Source organism: Homarus americanus, unplaced genomic scaffold, assembly GCF_018991925.1.
Source record: "Homarus americanus isolate GMGI-L3 unplaced genomic scaffold, GMGI_Hamer_2.0 scaffold16712, whole genome shotgun sequence".
In the NCBI taxonomy this organism is placed as follows: Eukaryota; Metazoa; Arthropoda; class Malacostraca; order Decapoda; family Nephropidae; genus Homarus; species Homarus americanus.
This window is the reverse complement of record NW_024757794.1, coordinates 5,733,288-5,758,593: the sequence shown is the minus strand read 5'-3', so window position 1 is coordinate 5,758,593 and position 25,306 is coordinate 5,733,288. Positions and strand designations below refer to the sequence as shown.

The 25,306-nt window shown below is 36.8% G+C and overlaps 1 protein-coding gene across 4 annotated transcripts in view; it reads left to right on the top strand.

The window, feature by feature from the left end:
• Positions 1 to 1,980: 1,980 nt before the first annotated feature.
• The window catches only part of LOC121857778 (flavin-containing monooxygenase FMO GS-OX-like 2), a 71,038-nt gene continuing 47,712 nt past the window's right edge, over positions 1,981 to 25,306 (top strand). For 2 of the 4 annotated variants that reach the window (XM_042353962.1, XM_042353965.1), the window contains exons 1-3: positions 1,981 to 2,023; positions 3,900 to 4,097; positions 17,353 to 17,491. In XM_042353962.1, coding sequence (XP_042209896.1) covers positions 2,022 to 2,023; positions 3,900 to 4,097; positions 17,353 to 17,491 — 339 coding nt within the window. In that variant the 5' untranslated portion in view covers positions 1,981 to 2,021. The other 2 variants (XM_042353964.1, XM_042353963.1) reach the window with 2 other exon arrangements.

The following is a 25,306-nucleotide window of genomic DNA, read 5'->3' as shown; positions in this document are numbered from 1 at the left end:
AACAATTAAAAGAAGTGTTAATACGGATAAATGAACTTTCACAACACTGTTATGAACTTGAAACATTATTGGAATGTTGACGTCACAGCTCCGACTTCGATGACAACTGCTGTCTGTGCTGTGAGCCTCATCTTCAATTAACAATTACTTCTGTTATCATTTAAGATATGTTTCTTATCTTTATTCAGTCATACAATATTTTTGTCGTAGTAGTAATAAAATTTCAACCATCTGAACCGGGAAATTCACTTATGTTTTCCGGAATGAGGCAAGCCAAGTGAGCTCACTCTATCTTGAGTTAACAAGGAAAATATCACAGTTTTTGGCCCAGTAATAAAGTTTTTTTTACTTCACTGTGGTCTTTAATACTGGAGCATAACTCAATATGTAAGGTAATTCACCTGTGAGGTTTTATGAAGACAACAAAAGGAAAGAAATATACATTTATTTTTTTAATAAATGTGTAAAAATTAAGAAAATAAACTATAATTTTTCTATACATAGTTCTGCATTTCCTGAAATTCACAGCTTATATTATAGATATATAAAAATAAATCTTAACTGCCATACTTTGGACAATATTTGTAACTGACATGAAAATATTTCTATCTTGGGCACAAAAAGAAATGGTTCACTCCTTCTCTACAGCTATTTATATCAATGCATAAAATTTAATAAAAGAAACATATCCTCTGTACAGTACTTTGCACAGTATAACATATTTTATAAATACCTGTATACACCAAACAAAACTTTATTCTTTATCACAGGAAATAAATTCAATTTTTGAAAATCACAGCCTTTATGTATATTATAAATATTCATCCCCCACAAATAATTACCTGCCATACTTATGACAGCTTTTGTAAACAAAAAAACCTTTGTCAAAATAAACACATGTATGTTTATTTCCTTCAAATAAAATTAGTTGAATATGTAAGAAATAGAACGAATAACTTTTACTTTAGATGCCAATTTCTGAAATATTACAACCTCATTCATATGTTTTAGCCATGGCATCATATGCAGCTCCTGCTTTCCTTAAAACACTATCTAACAAATCCAAAGAATTATTCAATTTTTCATGTGTCTTTTCAATTGCAGTTTGTTGTAGTTTTTGTGTTAACATCATTTCTTTTTTCAGTTTCATTTCCTCCTCATGCTCCCTATTCAATCTGTACAACTTAGATTTATGTAACTCTTCTTGTCTTTTATCACACATTTCATAGACACTTGTCACCCTCCTAGTTCGCCTTGGTTTGCTCCTTGGCCGAGAACCAGATGCCCTGGACACTGAATAAAGGTGTTGGTTGGAAGCATGAGCAGGAGGGGGTGAGGCAATATCACTCGATAGTGAGTCAGGGGCATTGACTGCCGAGGCAGGAGCAATGTTTGGTGAGGCAGGAGCAATGTTTGGTGAGGCAGGAGCAATGTTTGGTGAGGCAGGAGCAATGACTGGTGAGGCAGGAACAATGACTTGTGAGACAGGAACAGAGGGTGAAAATAGAGGTCGATAAACAGTAGATGGAACTTCAGTAAATTGTGCAGAAGACACAGATGATGGCCCTGGGATAGGACCAGGTAAAACAAGTGGATCATAGCTGGCGTTGAATGAAGCAGTAATTTCATCCCAGGCCTTTCTTTTCCTATAATTTATGGTGTTGCTTGTAGACCTATCCTCAATGATTGGCCTTTGCTCAATATGGCGCAAAAGTGCCATACGTTGGGTTTCAGACAGAGCTGCAGAACGTTCTCTTACTACCTCCATGTTTGATAACCCGCGCGCAAACATTGTTGCCAAGTACTCAGATGAAAAAATTATCTATTTTGTTTCGAACAGATAATAAAGTTCAATTTTATAAAAAAATATATATTTACAATATATTATTGTGCCGGTATAAAATAACAACTAAATATCTCTCAAAATCGTCTTTCTAATTATGTGAAATAATACATTTGGCATTCGCGCATGGCCAAAAAAAATTTTGCCATCCGACACGAGCTGCCGTGTTTACACGCTCATGTAAGTGTCTAGGAATATGGCACTCAGCGTTGGGTGGTTGCATCCCGACACACGATCATCGTGATGATGATCGTGATCGTCATTATCGTCGTAATGACTAGGAATACGGCCCTAAGTGTCACGTAATCTGAAATCAACTACCGAATCCCCCATACCACAAGCCCCGAACCTCTAATGGTCGTGGGGATAATCAAAACACTTGTTATTTTTTATGAGTAGAAAATAATAGGCCTATCATAAACAATGCAAATATTATCAATTGCATTGCATTCTGAATATAAAGTTTTATTTTTCGGTGTGGGGGTTTGATAGTGGGTTTGGGACAACATTAGCCAGAGGTCGGTCCAAACGGGTCCTGCATTATTTTGCTGTGATATTTAATTTGAGATCTTGTGAAAGTTTTTCTAACACTTTTTAGCGTGACATAGATGCGCTGTATATAATTATAGCCTTATCAATGATAATTTGAGATCGATAGTGACTTGATAACGCTATCGTTGATAGAGTGGGGGAATGACGAAAGTAATAGCAATAATCATACCTGAAGATATATTGTTTATACATTCACTTCATATTAATCTGTTTCATTGCATAATTAAGAGTGAGAGGGTATAGTATTGCGACAACAACTTAGGGACCCACTTCTTAAGATTTGAGTAGGAATTACTGCCATTCTGCCAGTACAGCATATCCTACTGCCAGTGTAGTGCAGCTCATGGTGACTCTTTTTAGGGATTGGATTGATAGTAGCACTTCCACAGGTAAGTAATAAGTAATCCCTGTTATTTACAACTGTTAATGGTTTTTGCCATTACACAATAGCCTTTTCAACTGTGTATTATGGTAATAAAGTTGGAATCTATAGCCAGTTTTGGTAATTATATAGGACTAACCCGCGGCCGAAATTGATTGAAAACTATTATATAAACGCCTGATTATCACTGTTATTTTATAGTGGACACTGTTGTAGTTTGTGAAAATGTGTTAACAAATTGATATTTTTAAAATAAACGTTACTTAACATTTGTGGGTATGAACATAAGAAAATAAGGAGTCTGCAATAGGCCGGTTGGCCTGTGCATGGCGGGTCCGACTAATTACCCAAATGTAGCCGCAATTAAGTCAAATAATGGTCCTACATGAATAAATCGGACTGCCAATCACTTCTCGACTAGCATTTGGTGTCACGAAGTAACAAAAAATTGGTAAACTTAATTTAATCTGAGTTAATAGATCGAGTGCATGTACCTAACCTAACCTAACACAACTCAGATTAAATTAAGTTTACCAATTTTTTGTGACTTTATGACACCAAATAATAATCGAAAAGTGATTCACAGCCCGATTTATGCTTGTAGAACCATCATTTGACTTCATTGCGACTACATTTGGGTAATTACTTGCTCCCTCGGTACATGCACGCGATCTATTAACTCAGATTAAAGTAAGTTTTCCAATTCTTTTTTTACTTTGTGACACCAAATACTAGTCGAGAAGTGATTTCTCGTGTTTTCTTCTTTCCTTGTGGTTATCAGCATATACCTAGATCACGCACACCTACAGTGAGTCCGCGTGCTTTATTGGGCTAATGAAATATATATATATATATATATATATATATATATATATATATATATATATATATATATATATATATATATATATATATATATATATATATATATATATATATATATATATATAAAGCTAGCAAGCTGATAAGTGGTGGAAATGGTAAATAAAAAAAAAATATTGATTGAAGTACCTGTATACATATGGTCTTGCCAAGATAGATATAGCTTGACCCCCCCCCTCCCCCTTCCCTGCCAGAAGATATGTCTGCTATTGTATTTAGATATATTTATTTTCTTTGCAGGACAATGAAACTGGTGGGGGTGATAGGAGCCGGTGCAGCAGGTTTGTGTGCAGCTCGTCACATCCTGGCCACTCGTGGCATGTCACCAGTTGTATGGGAAAAATCATTACAATCGGGGGGAACCTGGGTGTACACACCCCAGCGAGGAAAAGATGAATTTGATTTGCCAATTCATTCAAGCATATATGAAAATCTGAAGTAAGTTGTCAATATGATATCCAAACCAGGCAGCTCCTGTTATATGCATGCATGTGGGGATATTTAACACAGTACAGTGAACCCTCGCTTTACTCGGTTTCATTTTACGCGTTTCTACATTTACGCGGTACCCTGCCAGAACCGGAATTCCCACTTTACGCGGTGCACCTACTCGTATACGCGGATGAAGTATAATTTTTTTATTTAGCTCATAAAATTCATACAAATTATCCGTCCAGAATATAATTTACATTGCTGGAATTCTTACAATTTGATGATCATTTTGAATATAAGCATCATAGATTTTGCATTAGACATACAAATTTTAGATCTAATGCAAGTATTTTGTTTACTCAGAGCAAATATGTTATCTTTTGTGCAAAATATATGACGTGTATATTCAAAATATTCCTGGTCTTGCAAGGAATCCAGCAATGTCAATTATATTATCCTAACTTTAGTCTGAGGTATTATTTATTACTAAAAATGTAAACATACTGTTATAACCCAATCATTTCTCTGGTAGGGAGGGAAGGTGGGGGTGAGGGGTAGGGAGGGAGGGAGGGAGGGACCCAGGGAGCAGGTGGGAAGAGGGGGGGAGGTGGGGTATTTTGATTGACAGATAGTATTTTGGTAATTATATATTGTTTATTTATTGAAGATATTTGTTTTAGCTCATAAAATTCATACAAATTACCAGGCCAGAATATAATTTACATTGCTGGAATTCTTACAATTTGATGATCATTTTGAATATAAACATCATAGATATTGCATTAGACATACAAATTTTAGATCTACTTTAAGTATTTTGTTTACTCTGAGTAAATATGTTATCTTTTGTGCAAAATATATGACATTTATATTCAAAATATTCCTGGTCTTACAAGGAATCCAGCAATGTCAATTATATTATCCTAACTTTAGCTTGAGGTATTATTTATTACTATACCTTAAAATCTAGTGGTTTTCCCCCAAACATTTCTCGGAGAGGGAAGAGCCAGGAGTGTGAGAAGAGGGGGAGGGAGTTGAGTCCATTATTTGAATGGACATTAACTTGGCGACTGTATTTCTCTATTTCTCTTAGGTATTAATTGTGTGCATGTACCATCATAAAATTAAGATGTTATTTTTACTAGAACATAGGTATTGTGTCGGAAAAAGTGGAGTTTGGGGGTCAGCCGGTTTCTATTTCATTTAATCCCATATGTTATGTTGTTCACTTTACGCGTTTCTCGCTTTACGCGGGCCTCCGTGGGTTCAATTGACCGCGTAAAGTGAGGGTTGACTGTACAGTAATACCCCGATTTACGTTGTCAATTGAACCCGCGGAGTAGCGCATAAAACGAGAAACGCGTAAATGGAATAACAGAACATATGGGATTAATTGAAATAGTCTTAACTTTATGATGGTATGCACACACACATAATATAGAAGAGAAATATCAATAAGAGAATAATATACTGTACCAGGTAAAAGAAAAATCAAGGTTTAACACTTACGTCAGGTTAGGTTAGAAAAAATCAAGGTTTAACACTTATGTTAGGTTAGGTTAGAAAAAATCAAGGTTAGGTTTAACACTTACGTTAGTAGCCGCTCTCTGTGTATATGAGTAGATGCACCGCTTAAATTGGGCATTCTGGTTCTGGCAGGGTACCGCGTAAATGATAAAACGCGTAAACGAAACCCGCGTAAACCGAGGTATTACTGTAGATGATACTGTAATTGTTTATATAACTATTTCAGCATTGTGTAGTTTTTGTTTCACCTGAAGAGTTGTCTAATTTCTCTTTGTGTTTGTCTATTTTCTCTTTGTTAGGCTCACATCCATACGTACATGTAGGAGATCTCGCACTAAGGATGGAGGTGAGGAAGGAAACTCTCAATGGCCTTTATATATATATATATTTCATTCATGTAAATCCACAATGAAAACGTGGATAAGATAAATCTTGATAAATACACTGATCCCTCGGTTAACGAGCGCCTCGGTTCACAAGTTACCTCCCATAAGATTCTTAACTTCGGTTAACGAGCAATCCCTCGATTAACGAGTTTTTTACGAGCCGACCTCAACAAGTTTTCGCTTGCACTTGGCAGTCAACCAGCTGTAGTATTAGTCCGCCAATACAGTAATCGGTTCTAGGGCTTAAATTCCTTACTATTTTAGTAAATATCAAGAAGTTTATACTATTCAATAATTTTAAAAGTTTAATATTAAATTTTCTAGTCATTTTAACAATTATTGAACATAATTGAAGGTAAGGTCACTAGTTTGTGGTGCGCCATCCAGCCTTTTAACACACCAAACAAGCATTAGTCTCTCTCTGTTTTCAGTGGAGGTAACATCTTGCTTGAGACTCTCGTCAACTAAACGCTTTTTTTCTGTGTTTCCAAGCAAATTATTGGTCATTTTGAAATTTATTTTACATATTGACAATATATATAGTGCAGTGCAGTGTTATTTTAAAGAAAATATTCTTTATTTACAGCTAGTTTAAACTTAAAAAATCACGTGTTGACATTGCTTGAATCGAGCATGGGGCGTAAGAGATCAAGAAAAGCGATTTCAATCCAAACCAAGCAGGAAATTATAAAAAAACATGAAGAAGGCATTAGAACAAATGCGCTATGCAAAGAATATGGAATGTCGACATCAACTGTGTTGACAATTCTTGCACAGAAAGACAAATTTAAAGAAGTGAAAGTGAGAGACAAATCTACCAGAGTGTTTAAAAGTAGATCCCTAATTGCAGAAACTGAGAGGTTACTTCTCATCTGGATTAGGGAAAAACAGATGAAAGTTGATTCAGTTTCTACTGAATTCATTTGTGAAAGCCAGGGAGATTTACGAACATTTAAAGACAGATCAACCTGGTTCTTCAGGCACAAAATTTGAAGATTTTCGGGCCAGCAAAGGCTGGTTCGAAAAATTTAAGAAAAGAAGTGACATTTTCAGTGTTTAGGCATGGTGTGGCTGCTAGTGCTGATAAGGAAGGGGCAGTGAAGTTTTTAGTGGAATTTAAAGAACTGATGAAAGAAGAAAACTATCTTCCACAGCAAGTGTTCAATGTGGACGAAACTGGGCTGTTCTGGAAAAAGATGTCCAAAAGAATATTCATCACCAGAGATGAAGCCTCTTTACCTGGTCATAAACCCATGAAAGACCGTCTCACTCCATTGCTTGGTGCTAATGCTTCAGGGGATTTCCGACTTAGGCCTATGCTCGTCTACCACTCTGAAAACCCCAGGGTGTTCAAGCAACAGAAAGTGGTAAGAGCAAAGCTTGGAGTTTATTGGAAGTCCAACCGTAAGGCATGAGTGACAAGACAGCTCTTTAATGAATGGGCTGTTGAGGTGTTTTGCCCTTCTGTCAAGAGCTACCTAACCACCAATAAACTCCCTTTAAAGGCTCTTCTCCTCATGGATAATGCCCCTGGTCATGACCCTGAACTTGCCAGAACTTTGGAGTCTCAATTTGACTGTGAAAGTGTTGTATTTGCCTCCCAACACTACATCAATCATACAGCCAATGGACCAGAATGTGATCAGCAACTTCAAGAAGTTGTACATGAAGAAAATGTTTAGGAGGTGTCATCAGGCAACTTCCACTCATCCTGAACTAACACTGAAACAGTTCTGATAAACACAATTCAACATCCTGGAGGCTGTAAAATTGATTGTGTCATCATGGCAAGAAGTCTCCACTAGATCCCTCAATTCTTCATGGAAAGCACTGTGGCCATCAGTAGTCCATGATTTTGAGGGATTTGAGGAAGAAACAGAGTTGGACCAGGAGATTGTGTCCATTGGTCAGTCATTGGGCCTTGAAGTGGAGGAGGATGATGTCGAAGAGCTTGTGATGTCTCATGAGGAGGAACTTACTCCTGAAGACTTGCAGCAACTGGATGAGATGTTAGAGGCTGACAGTGGTGAGGAGGAAACGGAAAGTGATGACCATATGTCAACTTCAGAGTTGAAAGATGCTATTTACTACTGGGAGAAGTTCAGGAAACTGGCTTCAAGGCACCCAGATGTGGAAAAATCTGAACTAACTTTGTGTCATGTTGAGGACACAATGGTCTCCTTCTTTAAACATGAGTTAATGATGATGAGGAGGAGAGATGCCCCACAGACCACAATTGACACTTTCTTCAGTAAAAGGCAGAGGGAACAAGATGCTAGCCCTCAGCCTTCCACTTCAAAAAGGAGAGAGGATGTTCATGGTGGAGAATCTGTCAGTCCAGAGGTTCCTGACATTTTCATGGAAGGTGACTCACCTTCCAAGAAGCAGTAAAATGCTTCTCCTCCACCTCCACTTCCTTCTCCTCCTGCACCTCCCACTTCAAATTCACATCAGCATCATCATGCAGGAGCCTTCTACACACACACCTCAAAGTAAGTGTACTTTTCTACCTTTTTTGTTGAATTTAGGCAATTTTCGGTGAGCTGGAACCAATTACCCAAAAACCCATTGAAACAATGGTTTCAGTTAACGAGTTTTTCGGTTAACGAGCAACCTTCTGGTACGGATTGTGCTCTTTACCGAGGGACCACTGTATATATATACAGTCGGCTCTTCACATACACGGGTTTAGCATTCACGGATTTGCAAATACGCGGATTGCCCCGCTGGAGGAATATTCTGTACATTGAAGTAATTGAAGTACATTCAAATCGCGCCCCATTCAACTCGCACGCGGCACCGAACACGGGACACCGCCCGCTCCCGCAACCTCACACACACACGCATAGCTCTCCCTCACTCAGTCAATCTCGCTGTAACCATGCTTGTGTTGACATCAGCATTGTAGTTGCAAAAATATAACATTTCCATGAATGTATTATATCAAGCACAGTATGAATAGAATATCACTAATATAAGAGTATTTTAACCGAAAACTACTAAAAAAACGAGTAACATATCTTGAACATCGGAAGGTTAGGTAAAGTCTCTTGTTTTCGTCATGTATTTTATCCTATTTTACATTGAAATACATCACGTTTCAGCAAAACTACTATTTATTTCTGAGAATATATTCATTCAGGTACAGTTTAGGTAAAATATACATGTGCTGTAACATTCTTTTAATTGAAAACGATTCGAAAAACACGTACCCTCTAGCCCTGTTCAAGGAAAAGACTGGGAGGAGCTGTTTGGTGCTTAAGACGATGACAAGGAAAATGATTTTGATGGATTTTAATGAAAATATTCAGAAAGACCCTGGCACTGTCAAGGAAAGTGGCTGCTGAAGGCTTCCGGGACATGGCAGAGGACGAGATTAGGGAGCTAATTGAAGAGCACGACACTGAGCTGACCGAGGAGGATCTACAGGAGTTAGTAGACTCAGGCAAGGAAGAGGAAGCGAAAGGGAAAGAGGATGAGGAAGAGGAAGAGCACCAAGAAATAACGTTGGAGAAGTTGGGGGAGATGACCAGGAATATTGAGGCACTGAAAAACCTGGCCTATAGTATGGACCCCTCCATGGTGCGTGCCCTGAAATTCATGCAAGGGATGGATGACGTTTTCGCTCCATACAAAAACATCATGGAAGAAATGAATGAAAGAGACGACAATTCCCCATCACCATGTTCTTTGATCACCGAAGGAGAGATTTAACACCAATCACTGGCGGCAGTGAGGAAGCAGCTGAATCCACCGTCGCCCCCACTTCACCACTTGTTATGGAATTGAGTGACGATGAGCCCGATGACCCCCGTCCTGTCGCCGAGGATAGGAACTGTACAGTAAAGTGAAGTTTTTATCTCTTTTTTATTAATAGCTTTTCTTGCCATGTTTATTGTTTGTAAAAATGTACAGCACAGTACAGTTCAGTACTGTACATAGGAAGTGGAGGTGCAGTTATTCACAAAACATTTGTGTTTGTTGTCGGCATTAGTGACGGTGGAGGAGGCGGAGGAGGGAGCGAGTTGGGAGGAGTGGTGACCTTGGACGCGGGAGCAGGGACGAGATGCCAGCCAGTACATTACGGGTGTATTAATTGTTTTTATAGCTATTTTTGCATTTTAATATTAAATACTGTACATTACGTTTCAACAAAACTACCATTTATTTCTGAGAACATGGAAATGTAATATTTTTGCTGAAATGATGTACGTATTACAGTGGAAAGTGACGAAAGCAATGACTCGCTTTCTTTCGTTCAAAAGATGTTACCGTAATCGCTTTTCGAATGGTTTTCAGTTGTGGGATTATAAGGCTAATAGGATAGAATATTATTGTAATACAGTACGAGTACAGTACAACAGTTTTTTAACTGAAAACCATTCGAAAAGCGATTACGGTAAAATTTTTTGAACAACGAAAGAAAGCGAAAGTCATTGTTTTCATAATTTTATCCCACTTTCCACTGTACGGTAATATGTACGCCATTTCAGCCAAAATATTACATTTCATATTTATTTCTGAGAATATATTCATTCAGTCACAGTTAAGGTAAAATATACTTGTGATGTAATATTTTAATGAAAGTACGGTATCGTAGTTTTCTTTTGTATCAAATTTAATTAACAAAGATTGATGTTTCAAATGTAATGAACAAAAATTTATGTACAGTATCTATAAATAAACTTTAACAAATGAATACTTTGTTTTACATCGTTCTGTGTATACCATACCATGGATTTGGCTACTTTGGGCTAGCTATGATGACGCAAGAGACTGCCCTGGCGACTGTACCTACACTCACAGCGGGTGGTGCGTTGGTGCGTCGTTTCCATTGTTTACTGGTACAGTGAGTTCTGCTATAACGCGTGTTTTGATAACGCGAATTTGCTCTAACGCGATTTATGAATTCGGAACAATATTTGTATAACGCGATCGCTTGTTTGCTATAACGCGATTTTTGCTTACTATTTCTCCAATTTTGTGGTATTAACTGTGAATATGGTAAAGAAGAATATCTCCAAAAACCATTCTGATGATAGAATTCCCGGTGATTATCGTAAAAGAAAGGATATAACACTTGAAGAGAAGCTTGATGTTATCAACCTCAAAATCACCCTTCTCCCCCATCAAGTTACATTCATATTTTTTCAAGGTAAAGTGTTAAATTTACTGTATGATTTCATTATTAGATATGAATGTAACATTTATTTAGACTGTGCTATCCTTTGTGTTAGGCTAACTACTAAATTTTTTCGATTTCGAGTAAACTGCACCGAACCCTATTTTCTCCATAAGCCCTGTTATTTCTATTACGCGATTTTCTATAACACGATATTTTACAAGAACACAATTATCGCGTTATAGCAGAACTACCTGTAGTTACTGGTAAATATTTTTCAACCTAACGAAACTATTACCCTTTTAGAGGTCGACCCCCAATTTTTTGCAAAATAATTTGGTCTTAAAAACTCGAACTACACACAGGTATATACAGTAAATAAGGACATGGGGGGCAGCAAAAGTGCCACGGATTTTAACATTCACAGGTATCTCTGTTACCTTGGCATTAGCATTAAGGGCCGACTGTATGTTATTATATATATATATATATATATATATATATATATATATATATATATATATATATATATATATATATATATATATATATATATATATATATATATATATATATATATATATATATATATATATATATATATATATATATATATATATATATATATATATATATATATTAGGGATGTTGGTTCTAGAACCTTGTTCGTTATAGCATTCGTTCGTTATAGGATTAATCCGTTCCAGGCCCCCAAATACAACCACTTAACTCTGAAAAATATAATATAAAATTGTAAAAATTGTAAAAAAGTGCATAAATATGCATCTAAACCCCTGAAATAAAGAATATCATTAATATTTGTAATAAAAAAAACAATAAATTAGTAAAATATATATATACAGTATATATATATATATATATATATATATATATATATATATATATATATATATATATATATATATATATATATATATATATATATATATATATATATATATATATATATTTATATATATATTTATATATATATTTATATATATATACAGTCAACCCTCACTTTACGCGGTCCCACATTCTGCGTTTCCACGTTTACGCGGTGCCCTGCCAGAACCCAGGATGCTCACATTCCGCGGTGGGTGTACCCCTTTACACGGTGAAGTATAATTTTTTTTAATTTAGCTCATAAAATTCATACAAATTATCCGGCCAGAATATAATTTACATTGCTGGAATTCTTACAAATTGATGATCATTTTGAATATAAACATCATATATTTTGCATTAGACATAAAATTTTTAGATAAAATGTTTAATCTGAGTAAGTATGTTATCTTTTGTGAAAAATATATGACATTTATATTCAAAATATTCCTGGTCTTACAAGGAATCCAGCAATGTCAAATATATTATCCTAACTTTAGTTTGAGGTATTATTTATTACTATACCTGGTTTTCCCCCCAAAATTTCTCAGAGAGGGAAGAGCCGGCAGTGTAGTGTGAGAGGGGGAGGGAGTCGTGTCCATTATTTGAATGGACATTAACTTGGCGACTGTATTTCTCTATTTCTCTTAAGTATTAATTGTGTGCATGTACCATCATAAAATTAAGATGTTATTTTTACTACAACATAGTTATGTGTCGTCAAAAAGTGGAGTTTGGGGATTGGCCTGGACTCCATTTCAATTAATCCCATATGTTATGTTATTCACTTTACGCGTTTCTGCTCATGAGTACCCTCAGTTTATTAACCAGCATCAAGTGTGAGGGAATTAACCCTAATATATGTATGTATGTATGTATATATATATATATATATGTAATATATGTATATATATATATATATATATATATATATATATATATATATATATATATATATATATATATATATATACAAGGGAAGGAAGAAACCACAGGTTCCCCAGGCGGCTTTGGGCATTTCACATCTTCAGGGGGTGGTGCAGACTGAGGTCTGTGCTCACTGAATTACTTGAAATTTTCTTCAATTAGCACTACATTGATTTACTTGCATATATATATATATATATATATATATATATATATATATATATATATATATATATATATATATATATATATATATATAGTTCTGCTATAACGCGTGTTTTGATAACGCGAATTTGCTCTAACGCGATTTATGAATTCGGAACAATATTTGTATAATGCGATCGCTTGTTTGCTATAACGCGATTTTTGCTTACTATTTCTCCAATTTTGTGGTATTAACTGTGAATATGGTAAAGAAGAATATCTCCAAAAAGCATTCTGATGATAGAATTCCCGGTGATTATCGTAAAAGAAAGGATATAACACTTGAAGAGAAGCTTGATGTTATCAACCTCAAAATCACCCTTCTCCCCCATCAAGTTACATTCATGTTTTTTCAAGGTAAAGTGTTAAATTTACTGTATGATTTCATTATTAGATATGAATGTAACATTTATTTAGACTGTGCTATCCTTTGTGTTAGGCTAACTACTAAATTTTTTCGATTTCGAGTAAACTGCACCTAACCCTATTTTCTCCATAAGCCCTGTTATTTCTATTACGATTTTCTATAACGATATTTTTACAAGAACACATTATCGCGTTATAGCAGAGACACACACATATATATATATATATATATATATATATATATATATATATATATATATATATATATATATATATATATATATATATATATATATATATATATATACATATATATATACATATATATATACAGTCAACCCTCACTTTACGCGGTCCCACATTCCGGTCCCACATTCCGCGTTTCCACGTTTACACGGTGCCCTGCCAGAACCCAGGATGCTCACATTCCGCGGTGGGTGTACCCGTTTACACGGGTGAAGTATAATTTTTTTATTTAGCTCATAAAATTCATACAAATTATCTGGCCAGAATATAATTTACATTGCTGGAATTCTTACAATTTGATGACCATTTTGAATATAAACATCATAGATTTTGCATTAGACATATAAATTTTAGATATGATGTTTACTCTGAGTAAATATGTTATCTTTTGTGCAAAATATATGACATTTATATTCAAAATATTCCTGGTCTTACAAGGAATCCAGCAATGTCAATTATATTATCCTAACTTTAGTCTGATTTATTATTTATTACTAAAAAGGTAAACAGTCTGGTATTCCCACACATTCATCTGGTAGGGATGGTTGGTGGGGGGTGGGAAGGAGGGAGGGAGGGACCGGCGACCGACCACCGACCACCTGGCACCATGGTGTGAAGAATATATATTTTTTTTTATTAACTGAAGATATTTGTTTTAGCTCATAAAATTCATACAAATTACCCGGCCAGAATATAATTTACATTGCTGGAATTCTTACAATTTGATGATCATTTTGAATATAAACATCATAGATTTTGCATTAGACATATAAATTTTAGATATAATGTTTACTCTGAGTAAATATGTTATCTTTTGTGCAAAATATATGACATTTGTGTTCAAAATATTCCTGGTCTTACAAGGAATCCAGCAATGTCAATTATATTATCCTAACTTTAGCTTGAGGTATTATTTATTTCTATACCTGGTTTTCCCCCCAAAATTTCTCAGAGAGGGAAGAGCCAGCGAGTGTAGTGTGAGAAGAGGGGGAGGGAGTTGAGTCCATTATCTGAATGGACATTAACTTGGCGACTGTATTTCTCTATTTCTCTTAAGTATTAATTGTGTGCATGTACCATCATAAAATTAAGATGTTATTTTTACTAGAACATAGGTATTGTGTCGGAAAAAGTGGAGTTTGGGGGTCAGCTGGTCTCTTTCATTTAATCCCATATGTTATGTTATTCACTTTACACGTTTCTCACTTTCCTCGGTACCCTGTGGGTTACATTAACCGCGTAAAGTGAGGGTTGACTGTATATATATATATATATATATATATATATATATATATATATATATATATATATATATATATATATATATATATATATATATATATATATATATATATATATATATATATATATATATATGCAAGTAAATCACTGTAGGTGCGCGTGATTCGTATATGGATAATACAAGGAAAGAAAAGCGCTGGGAATCGTGTTTCTTCTTTCCTTGTGGTTATCAACATATATATTATATTATATACACAGTATTACCCCGCCTAACGCGGTTTCACTTAACGCGTTTTATCATATACGCGGTGCCTCGCCAGAGCTGAACTTTCACTTAACACGGATTTTTTCCACATATACGCGGTGAGTGTCTGGCTCGAGACGCTATTTTTAGATTTGCCCCACCCTGCCTGACTGCCTGTTTTAGCTCATAAAATTCATACAAATTACCCGGCCAGAATATAATTTACATTGCTGGAATTCTTATAATTTGGTGATCATTTTGAATATAAACATCATATATTTTGCATTAGACATACAATTTTTAGATAAAAATTTTTCTCTAGGTAACTATGTTATCTTTTGTGCAAAATATATGACATTTATATTCAAAATATTCCTGGTCTTACAAGGAATCCAGCAATGTCAATTATATTATCCTAACTTTAGTTTGAGGTATTATTTATTAAAATTTAGTGGTTATCCCACACATCTCCTTGGGACGGTTGGTGGGGGGAGGGAGGGACCGACTGACCATCTGTTACCCCGTGGAGAATTATTTTTTTTTTTATTAACTGAAGATATTTGTTTTAGCTCATAAAATTCATACAAATTACCCGGTCAGAATATAATTTACATTGCTGGAATTCTTATAATTTGGTGATCATTTTGAATATAAACATCATATATTTTGCATTAGACATACAAATTTTAGATAAAAATTTTTCTCTAAGTACATATGTTATCTTTTGTGCAAAATATATGACATTTATATTCAAAATATTCCTGGTCTTACAAGGAATCCGGCAATGTCAATTATATTATCCTAACTTTAGCTTGAGGTATTATTTATTTCTATACCTGGTTTTCCCCCAAAAATTTCTCAGAGAGGGAAGAGCCAGCGAGTGTAGTGTGAGAAGAGGGGGAGGGAGTTGAGTCCATTATTTGAATGGACATTAACTTGGCGACTGTATTTCTCTATTTCTCTTAAGTATTAATTGTGTGCATGTACCATCATAAAATTAAGATGTTATTTTTACTACAACATAGTTATGTGTCTTCAAAAAGTGGAGTTTGGGGGTCGGGCCGGTTTCTATTGGAATTAATCCCATATGTTCTGTTGTTCACTTAACGCTGATTTCACTTAACACGGGACCCTCTGGGTTCTATTGACCAAGTATGGCATAATCAGGTATATATATATATATATATATATATATATATATATATATATATATATATATATATATATATATATATATATATATATATATATATATATATATATATATATATATATATATATATATATATATATATATATATATATATATATATATATATATATATATATATATATATATATATATATATATATATATATATATATATATATATATATATATATATATATATATATATATATATATATATATATATATATATATATATGGTGTCCCATAAATTTCCATACTGTACATAGGAAAAATATATTTTATATGAAAATCCATTTTTATTTATATAATATGCTCAACATGACTACCATTTTGTTGAAAACACTCTTCAATGCGTGTCCTCCACTGCTGAAGAACACGTTCAAGTACAACTGGAGTTATGCTTGTAATAGCGTTGGTGATATGTTGTATGAAAAATTATGGGACACCCTGTATAATTATTATTATTATTATTATTTTTGTTTTTATAAATTCATACAGGGAAAAGTGAAACAGTGGAGAGCCTTAGCTTTCATCTTTATTCAAGACATCTTCAGAGGCAACTGAATTACAAAGACTGAAAGAGAACTTATGTACACAGGGTGATCTTACAAAACATGAGGTCAGGTCAAAAAAATATGTCATCCACTAATCCACACACTAGCCACCACAGCAAACATAAAAAAGAGCTTATAAGAATGGGCGACATAACTAGTCATGTCAAGTCAGGTCAGTCTCTTTCAGTCTTTGTAATTCAGTTGCCTCTGAAGATGTCTTGAATAAAGACGAAAATTAAGTTTCTCCATTGTTTCCCTTTTCCCTGTGTGATTTTATCAAGATTTATCTTATCCACATTTCCATTGTGGATTTACTGTACTTGAAATATATACGGGGTATATAAATTATTTTTTTATCTGATTTAGGACAAACCTACCCAAGGAGGTAATGGGCTTCCCAGATTTTCCGTTTCCATCTGGGGAAGAATCTTTCCTTCATCATAGTCAGGTTCTTCAGTACTTGGACAGTTATGCAGAACACTACAACCTGCATCCTCATATCAAGGTATTTATTTGTAGCTTGCAGTTTAGTCTTTGAAATAATAGATACATTATTTGTTGACTGATTTTTATGCTTCTTTTTGATTGACTAATACAGGGTGTTTTTTTTTTTTTTTATTCGAGAACCCTAAATAATTCCTATACACTTAAAACTACATCACTTAGGAACCTAATATTTTGTGTAAATGTAGCTTAATGTTACGAAAGGTATAACATGATTTTGATATTTATCAGGTTTCACGTGATGCATCAGTGGCATTTAATGTTTTCACTCGGTGACACCACTGGAAGAAAGCATGTTTCTCGTCGAACATACATCAAGAATGCATCGTTTAGGGAGTGTCAAATTGCAGTGATACGGAAACTGGTGAAGCCGTTCAGAGAAACAGGCTGCGTGAAAATAAAAAAACACATGCGTCGGCTAAATGTTACATTCTAGCCGTTCAGAGAAACAGGCTGCGTGAAAGTAAAAAAACACATGCGTCGGCTAAATGTTACATTCTGTGTTGGACAGTATGCTGAGAAGAATAAATTGGTGCCTGCAACATGGTGGTGGACACTTTTGGCACTTCATTTAAGGTAATCAATTGTGTGGATCATGCCACATCTTTCTGTAACATAAGGCTACATTTATGCAAAATATTAGGTTCCTAACTGATATAGTTTTTAGTGTATGGGAATGGACGAGTGTTTGGTCGGAATTTTTTCTTAAGTTGGCAGGTCAATGGGTAAAGAAAATGCTTAAATTCACTATGGTAATGACATTTTTAAATAAATTGGGCCAAAAAGTAAAAAAAAGGGTTAAAGGTGCTAAAAAGTCACGTGACTGCGAAAAGCTCTGTGATTGGTTGTGAAGTCACAGACTGGCTCGAGCTGCCGAGAGGGAGCCTGGAGGCAGCCAGCTGAGGTGTATGTGATGTTACCAGCAAAAATACAGGACTTGTGGCCATATACAATGTTCAAGGAAAGGACAAAGAGTCGTTGGTGCTTCGTGCCAATGTGCAAGAGCACCGACAAATCCTCACCAAGCAAAATATTCATCAGAGTACCAAAACATAAGAAGATAGGAACGAGGTGGCTTGCTGCTCGACGACAGTTCCCCAGCACCTACTGTTGTGAAGATCATTTCGATGTGTGTATTAAATTTACAGTATAGTCTCAATTTACGAGGATTTGGTTTGCGCGTTTGGTCATTAATGCGGCACCTTGCCAGACCGACAATTTTTATTTACATGGTTCATTCCATCATTTACGCGGGAAGCGGTGCAGGCAGGGTGCGCACAAGGTCGCCCAGTCAACAAAACATTATCGAGTTCTTCACCCGCCACCCACCACAGCTGGCCCAAGTCAGTGATAGTGAGGATATGGACTTTGAGGGGTTTGACAAAGAGGCCCTACAAGCCTCTTTGGTGGATAGTGATACAATTGATACAAGTGATACAGGTGAGGGCCAATAATCTGCCCTCTGCCTCGGAACCAACCCCCCATCCCCGTGTGCCCAGCCATCTTTTTTCCTAACGTAAGTGTTAAAAAACCTAATATTATTGATATTGCTCTTAAATATTAATTGTGTGTGCATACCATCATAAAATTAAGATGTTATTTTTACTACAACGTACATATTGTGTCGGAAAAAGTGTAGTTTGGGGGTCGGCCCAGTCTCTATTTCAATTAATCCCATATGTTCTGTTATTTCGTTTACGCATTTCTCGTTTTACGCGGACCTCCACGGGTTCAGTTGACCGCGTAAATGAAGACTATACTGTATATATACAGGCATACCTTAATTTTAGGTTAAAATAAATTACTGCTCAAGACCGATAACTCCAACATGGAAGTTTTCATCACTGTTCTCTATTTCATGTCTGGAAAATGTAAGTTTTCGTCTCTGATGTCTATATTTAATGTTGTGGAAGGACTAGGGACGACCATGGCCAGGGAATGGGCTTGAGATTATCAGACGACAGATGTAATTTAACGTGCTTCATAGCTCGATGACGGAGTTCTTGATAATACTCTACAATCATAAAGACATCTAATTTTGGTAAATTTCTTTCATCTGCCCTGATGAACCCTGGAAGTAGTTGTCCAACCTTCTCGGCTGATCGGCTCTGCAAATATACAGCCACTCCTCGACTTACGACGGGGTTAGGGACCCAATTCCAGGTCGTAAGTCGAAAATGCGAAGATAATACATAGAAAATCTAATATGGGTGTCTCTTTTTCTTCTCAGCACCACAAAACTCTCACTTTTAAGCTTGCCAGCCATTTTAATGGGAATTACAAACGAAAATTTTGTCAGTACACAGCGCAATCACTAACGTCGGGACTCGAAAATACGTAATTTGAAAACAATTTGGTACGACTGGGGCGGTCGTATGTCCGCGTGGTCGTAAGTCGAGGAGTAGCTGTACAGTATATTATCAGATAATTAATTGTGCTTTACTGTGCAACACAGTACAGTAATACTATTTTGAATACATAAATGTTACTAAGCACATTAACTAATTCAATTGATAATAATTGCCCATACTACAAATTTCATAGTATAATCATTAAAAATATTATTGGTATTATTTTGGTTTTGGTCATCTGGGGAACCTTAAGATTCTAACTATGGGTTTAAGTACTTTAAACAATAAGACACATTATCTCTACAGAATTTCTGTCTCAAAACATTTTTTGATCGCTTAAGGAAATACAAGTCTTAGGCTAGATTAGGTTAGGTTAGGGTATGCTGAGTTATAAGTTATTAGGTTAGCTTAGCATACACTGTTAAAAAGGGGGGGGGGGTAGTAGGTAGTAACTCAAAACTAGTGAGTTCCGAGAGAGAAAAAGGTCTAAATCGTTCATAACACATGGCAAACCATCAGAAGAAAAACATAGTCTACATGTCTAATTACAGAGACAACCAAAACTTAAACTTTACCCAATATAGCCCATCTCAAATCTAAACATCCAAATACTTATGGTAGTTAAAGTAAAATTTTACCCATTAATTAATATAAATGATGATAAATCCCAATGCATTCTCAAAACAAAGTCCAGACAATGTTATTACTTCTATATTGACTCGTATCTCCATCTAGTACTGATATACAGTACTCTGTAAATGCACTGGAAAAAAAGAGAAAGTCTACCATGACAACTGAGCTGGTGTGAACATGGGAGTTTTTTATGTCCATATGCTGCTCTTTGCGGCACATTTCTTCACTTACAAAATGTCCATGACTTAGACCGTAAAAAATAAACTTTAAACTTACCTAAACGTGGGGTCTGAAGAGGCCATCCTTTGTACTACCTCCAACAGCAGCAGTGAGTTTGTTGGAGAGCATCGTCTGCTGGGAAACTGGTGATGTCATTGCAAATGGTGGCCCTGTTTCTAGAGAAATACTGTACAAATATCACTACTATTATAGCAGGACTTTAAACTTTTGTTACAAAATATATACCGTATCACTACGAATGTGGCAGAGTTTATTTCTTGTGTTTACCCAGAACCGACAACTCATCCATTATGGGTATTTAGTGTTCTTGAATAAAAAAATCACCTGGTATATACAGTACAATAGTTCAGTGTTTTTCATGTCAGTTTACCTGGTAATTTTTTCCCATACTGTAGGTTCAGTAGAGACAAGCACATACACACAAACATTTACCCATAATTTTTTTGTTATACTGTACATTCATTATTACTACTACTGTAAAACATGTATTAGGCATTAGTGCTCACTTACAATATGGCTGCAAATCTGTTTTACCTTTGTCACTTCACACAAGCCAGTATCACCCCATCAGTAGAAATTCCTTCTCCAGAAATCACCCGACACAATACTCTACACTATTCATGCACACCATTGCTTCCTGGATGTCCATCGTTGTCACTTCTAGTGCATTCTTGACCTCATCTTTCCATATCTTTCTTGGTCTTACTCTCCCTTGCCTACTTTCACCTCTGAATCATACATTATTTTTGACAGTACAGTATTTGAAATCTATTACAGTATTACCCCGCTTTACTCGTTTTTTTTTTATGTGTTTCCACGTTTACGCGGTACCCTGCCAGACCCGGAATGTTCACTTTACGCGGTGCATGTAATCTTTTACTCATAGAGCGGCTGGCGGTCATCTCGCGCCGCGCCATTTTTGGATTCAAACCTCCCGCCATCTCTCCCGCCATGTTGGGTAAGCGGCGCGAGTAGGTTGCGCAGTGTATGTCTTTGTTGCGTTATCGGTGACGTCATATGACGTATCGGACTGTGATTGGGCCAAGCATCCTTACCTCCCTTCCCCACTAGCTGTGATTGGTTTAATGTAATATGATGTGCCCCGCAGTGGGAGTGATGAAGCCCGTTGACCTACCTGCTTCAGTTACACCCCTCCCGGCTACACCGTGTATATCGGTATCTATTGTTCCATAAGAATGGCTATCACCTGACCACCACCACCACCACCATAAAGAAACCTTGCATTACCTGGACTCAGCCGCCCTAAGCCAAAGAAGATACGACATGCCCTAAGCTACGAAATTAAATACAAGATCATCCAAGAGTTGGAGAAAGGAACAAGACAGGTTGATTTGGCTCGCCAGCATGGTGTGAACGAATCTACGATCCGGACAATCAAGAAAGATGCATCCAAGATAAAAGAACACATGAACATCACAAAGTCTACAGTTGCTTCTATGATCAAGTATTGCCACAACAAGGTGCTTCTCAAAACGGAGAAATTACTTGTGAGCTACTTGATTCGTCAGGCAAGACGGAACATGGCGGTGGACACGCGCTCAGTTAAGGAGTACGCACGTGAACTGTACGCAGCAGTGTCATGTACGATGGGAATTGCAGAGCCCAAACCCTTCAATGCTTCCTCTGGGTGGTTGCAGAGGTTTAAGAAGAGGAACAAGATCACCAACATTAACATTGGTGGTGAAGAAGCTAGTGCTGACCGTGTTGCGGCTAGGGATTTTCCTCCGTTTTTACGTGAGATTATGGAGGAAGGACAGTACACCGACGACCAGGTGTTCAACATGGACGAATCTGGTCTCTTTTGGAAAAAGCTACCTTCCAAGACCTTCGTTGTCAAGACTGCCAGCAATTGTCGGGGCCGGAAGTTGCAGAAGGAGCGCATCACAGTCCTGTTTACCACCAATGCCTCCGGTACCTGTAAGCTCAAGTTATCGGTGATCCACACAGCACGCAAGCCTCACGCCTACAAGAACATGGACATGACCAAGCTAAATGTCCACTGGCTGACCGCATGTAAAGCGTGGATGTTCTCTGCTCTGTCCCTCTCCTGGTTTGATGACTGTTTCGTTCCAGATGTAAAGAAATTCTGTGAGCAACAGAATGTTCCATTCAAGATTTTGTTGCTGCTTGACAACGCACCAGGACACTCGCCCCTACTGTTGGATCGTCACCCCAACGTAAAAGTGGTCTTCCTTCCTCCCAACAATACGTCATTAATCCAGCCCATGGACCAAGAATTAATCTGCAATGTGAAAGCTGCATTCTCTGCAAAGAAGTTTTAGCTCCTGAACGACTATACCAACACCAAGGATGAGTTGCATAACCTGGGTGACACTGATAGCAAGAGCGAAGAGGACGAGGAACAACAGTTGGCAGAGCAAGAACTACTTGTGAAACACTTTTGGAGGAAATTCATCGTCAAGAAAGCTGTGGACTTCTTGGTGGAGACATGGGATCAGCTGTCTGTAGCAACAGTTCGTCACGCATGGAGACGTGTTGCAAGGTATCCCAGGTGGGAGGCAGAGTCAATCTGTGACTGGTGAGGTTCAGACTGTTGCAGTAGCAGTGGACCTTGCCAGAGAAGCTGCGCAGAGTGTTACAGCTAAAGGCTTCTCTGAGACCACCAACGACGACATTATGGAGGTGATAAGGGTTCCTGATGTGACTGCCAACGAGATGTTAGAAGAAGATGACGTCAGTGAAGAGGCAGGTGGTGCGTCATCCCAAGAAGAACGCAAGTTATCGCATGGTAAATGTAAGGGGTGTCATTGAGCGTGTAGAGAAACTGAAGCTCCTCCTTTCCGACGACCCTGATGATAACCGGTATGAAGTCTTCACCACCCAGCTGTTGTAGGCTATGGAGCCGTACATCAAGGTGTATCACGACAACATCAACACTAGCCATCAACAAAGCATTACCGAGTTCTTCGCCCACAACCCACCACTGCCAGCCCAAGCCAGTGATAGTGACAGAGACAGTGATGGTGACTTTGAGGGATTTGTCAGGGAGGCCCTGATAAGTGTGGATGACAGTGATGATGACTCACCTGAGGGCCAGTAGCCTGCCCTCTGCCTCAGAACCAGCCTCCATTCCTGTACGCCGACCCATCTCTTCTACTAACGTAAGTGTTAAACCTAACCTTGATATTTTCTAACCTAACCTACAGTTTATTATTCTCCTATTGATATTTCTCTTCTATATTATGTGTGTGTGCATACCATCATAAAGTTAAGATGTTATTTTTACTAAAACGTACGTATTGTGTCGGGAAAAAGTGGAGTTTGGGGGTCAGCCCAGTCTCTATTTCAATTAATCCCATATGTTCTCTTGTTCACTCTACACGTTTCCCGCTTTACGCGGGCCTCCATGGGTTCAATTGACCCCGTAAAGCGAGGTATCACTGTATCTCAGTATGCTTACATCACTGGAGAAGACCCTGACTTGCCCTTTACATCAGGGGTTCTCAAAAAATTTTCAAACAAGGACCCCTTATATGAGAGAAAATAAACCGAGGACCCCCTCACATATGTCCCCCCAAAATAATTTTATATTAGGCCTATTTTTCACACTTCTATATAGATTATGTGGACAAACAAACACAAATCGGAAGAAATGTATTAGATATATATGTGCACCATTTCAGAATATTAACACTCAGGGAAAGCTGTGAATCACACAAACGGTAGCCAAAAAGTAACTTTAACCCCATCCCCAAGTGGCACCTTTGATAGTATCAAAACTCAAAAGAACAATTCAAATAAAAAAGTACAATCCAAAAGTAGGAGGAACAAAACAGCATCCTTCATCTAATACACATGTACTGAGTAGTCCCTCTCTACCACAGTAACGACAGTGTTTGAACACACATATAACAAGCAAAATCAATAAATGCAACATATCTCCACCAGGGAAATAGCATCAGAGACTCTCTCTCTCTCTCTTTTATATATATATATATATATATATATATATATATATATATATATATATATATATATATATATATATATATATATATATATATATATATATATATATATATATATATATATATATATATATATATATATATATATTATTAATGCGAGATGTGGGTTCCTGTCTCTCAGTGCACAACTTCTCTATCCTTGGAGGGATGGACGAGAGGCATACTCATAGGTCATTCTCCACATACATCCGAGCCCTGTACTTGGTCTTCATGGCTGTCAGAGCTGAGAAAGATGTCTCGTAGAGGTACGTAGTTTGAAAAAGGAGCAAGATCTTCATAGCAGTGGCAACGAATTCAGGATACTCCTGTTGAACAGAAGGCCAAAAGTCTACATGCACACCTTGACGGAACCGGATCCTCTGGGTCCCATCGCATGACAGTTCCAATAGCTCTTCCTCTGCCTTTACACTGAGACCATGAGCTGATGAATAGGCAACAAATGGATGCCGAACCCAGTCCCAGGCATCGGTGTCAACATCAGTGAAATACGAACTGAAATGTTTATTCAGTGCAGTGAGGTAACAACGGATCGGATTTCTCACCAACCCCATCAGTACGCCGCAACCGAACGAAGCACATCGA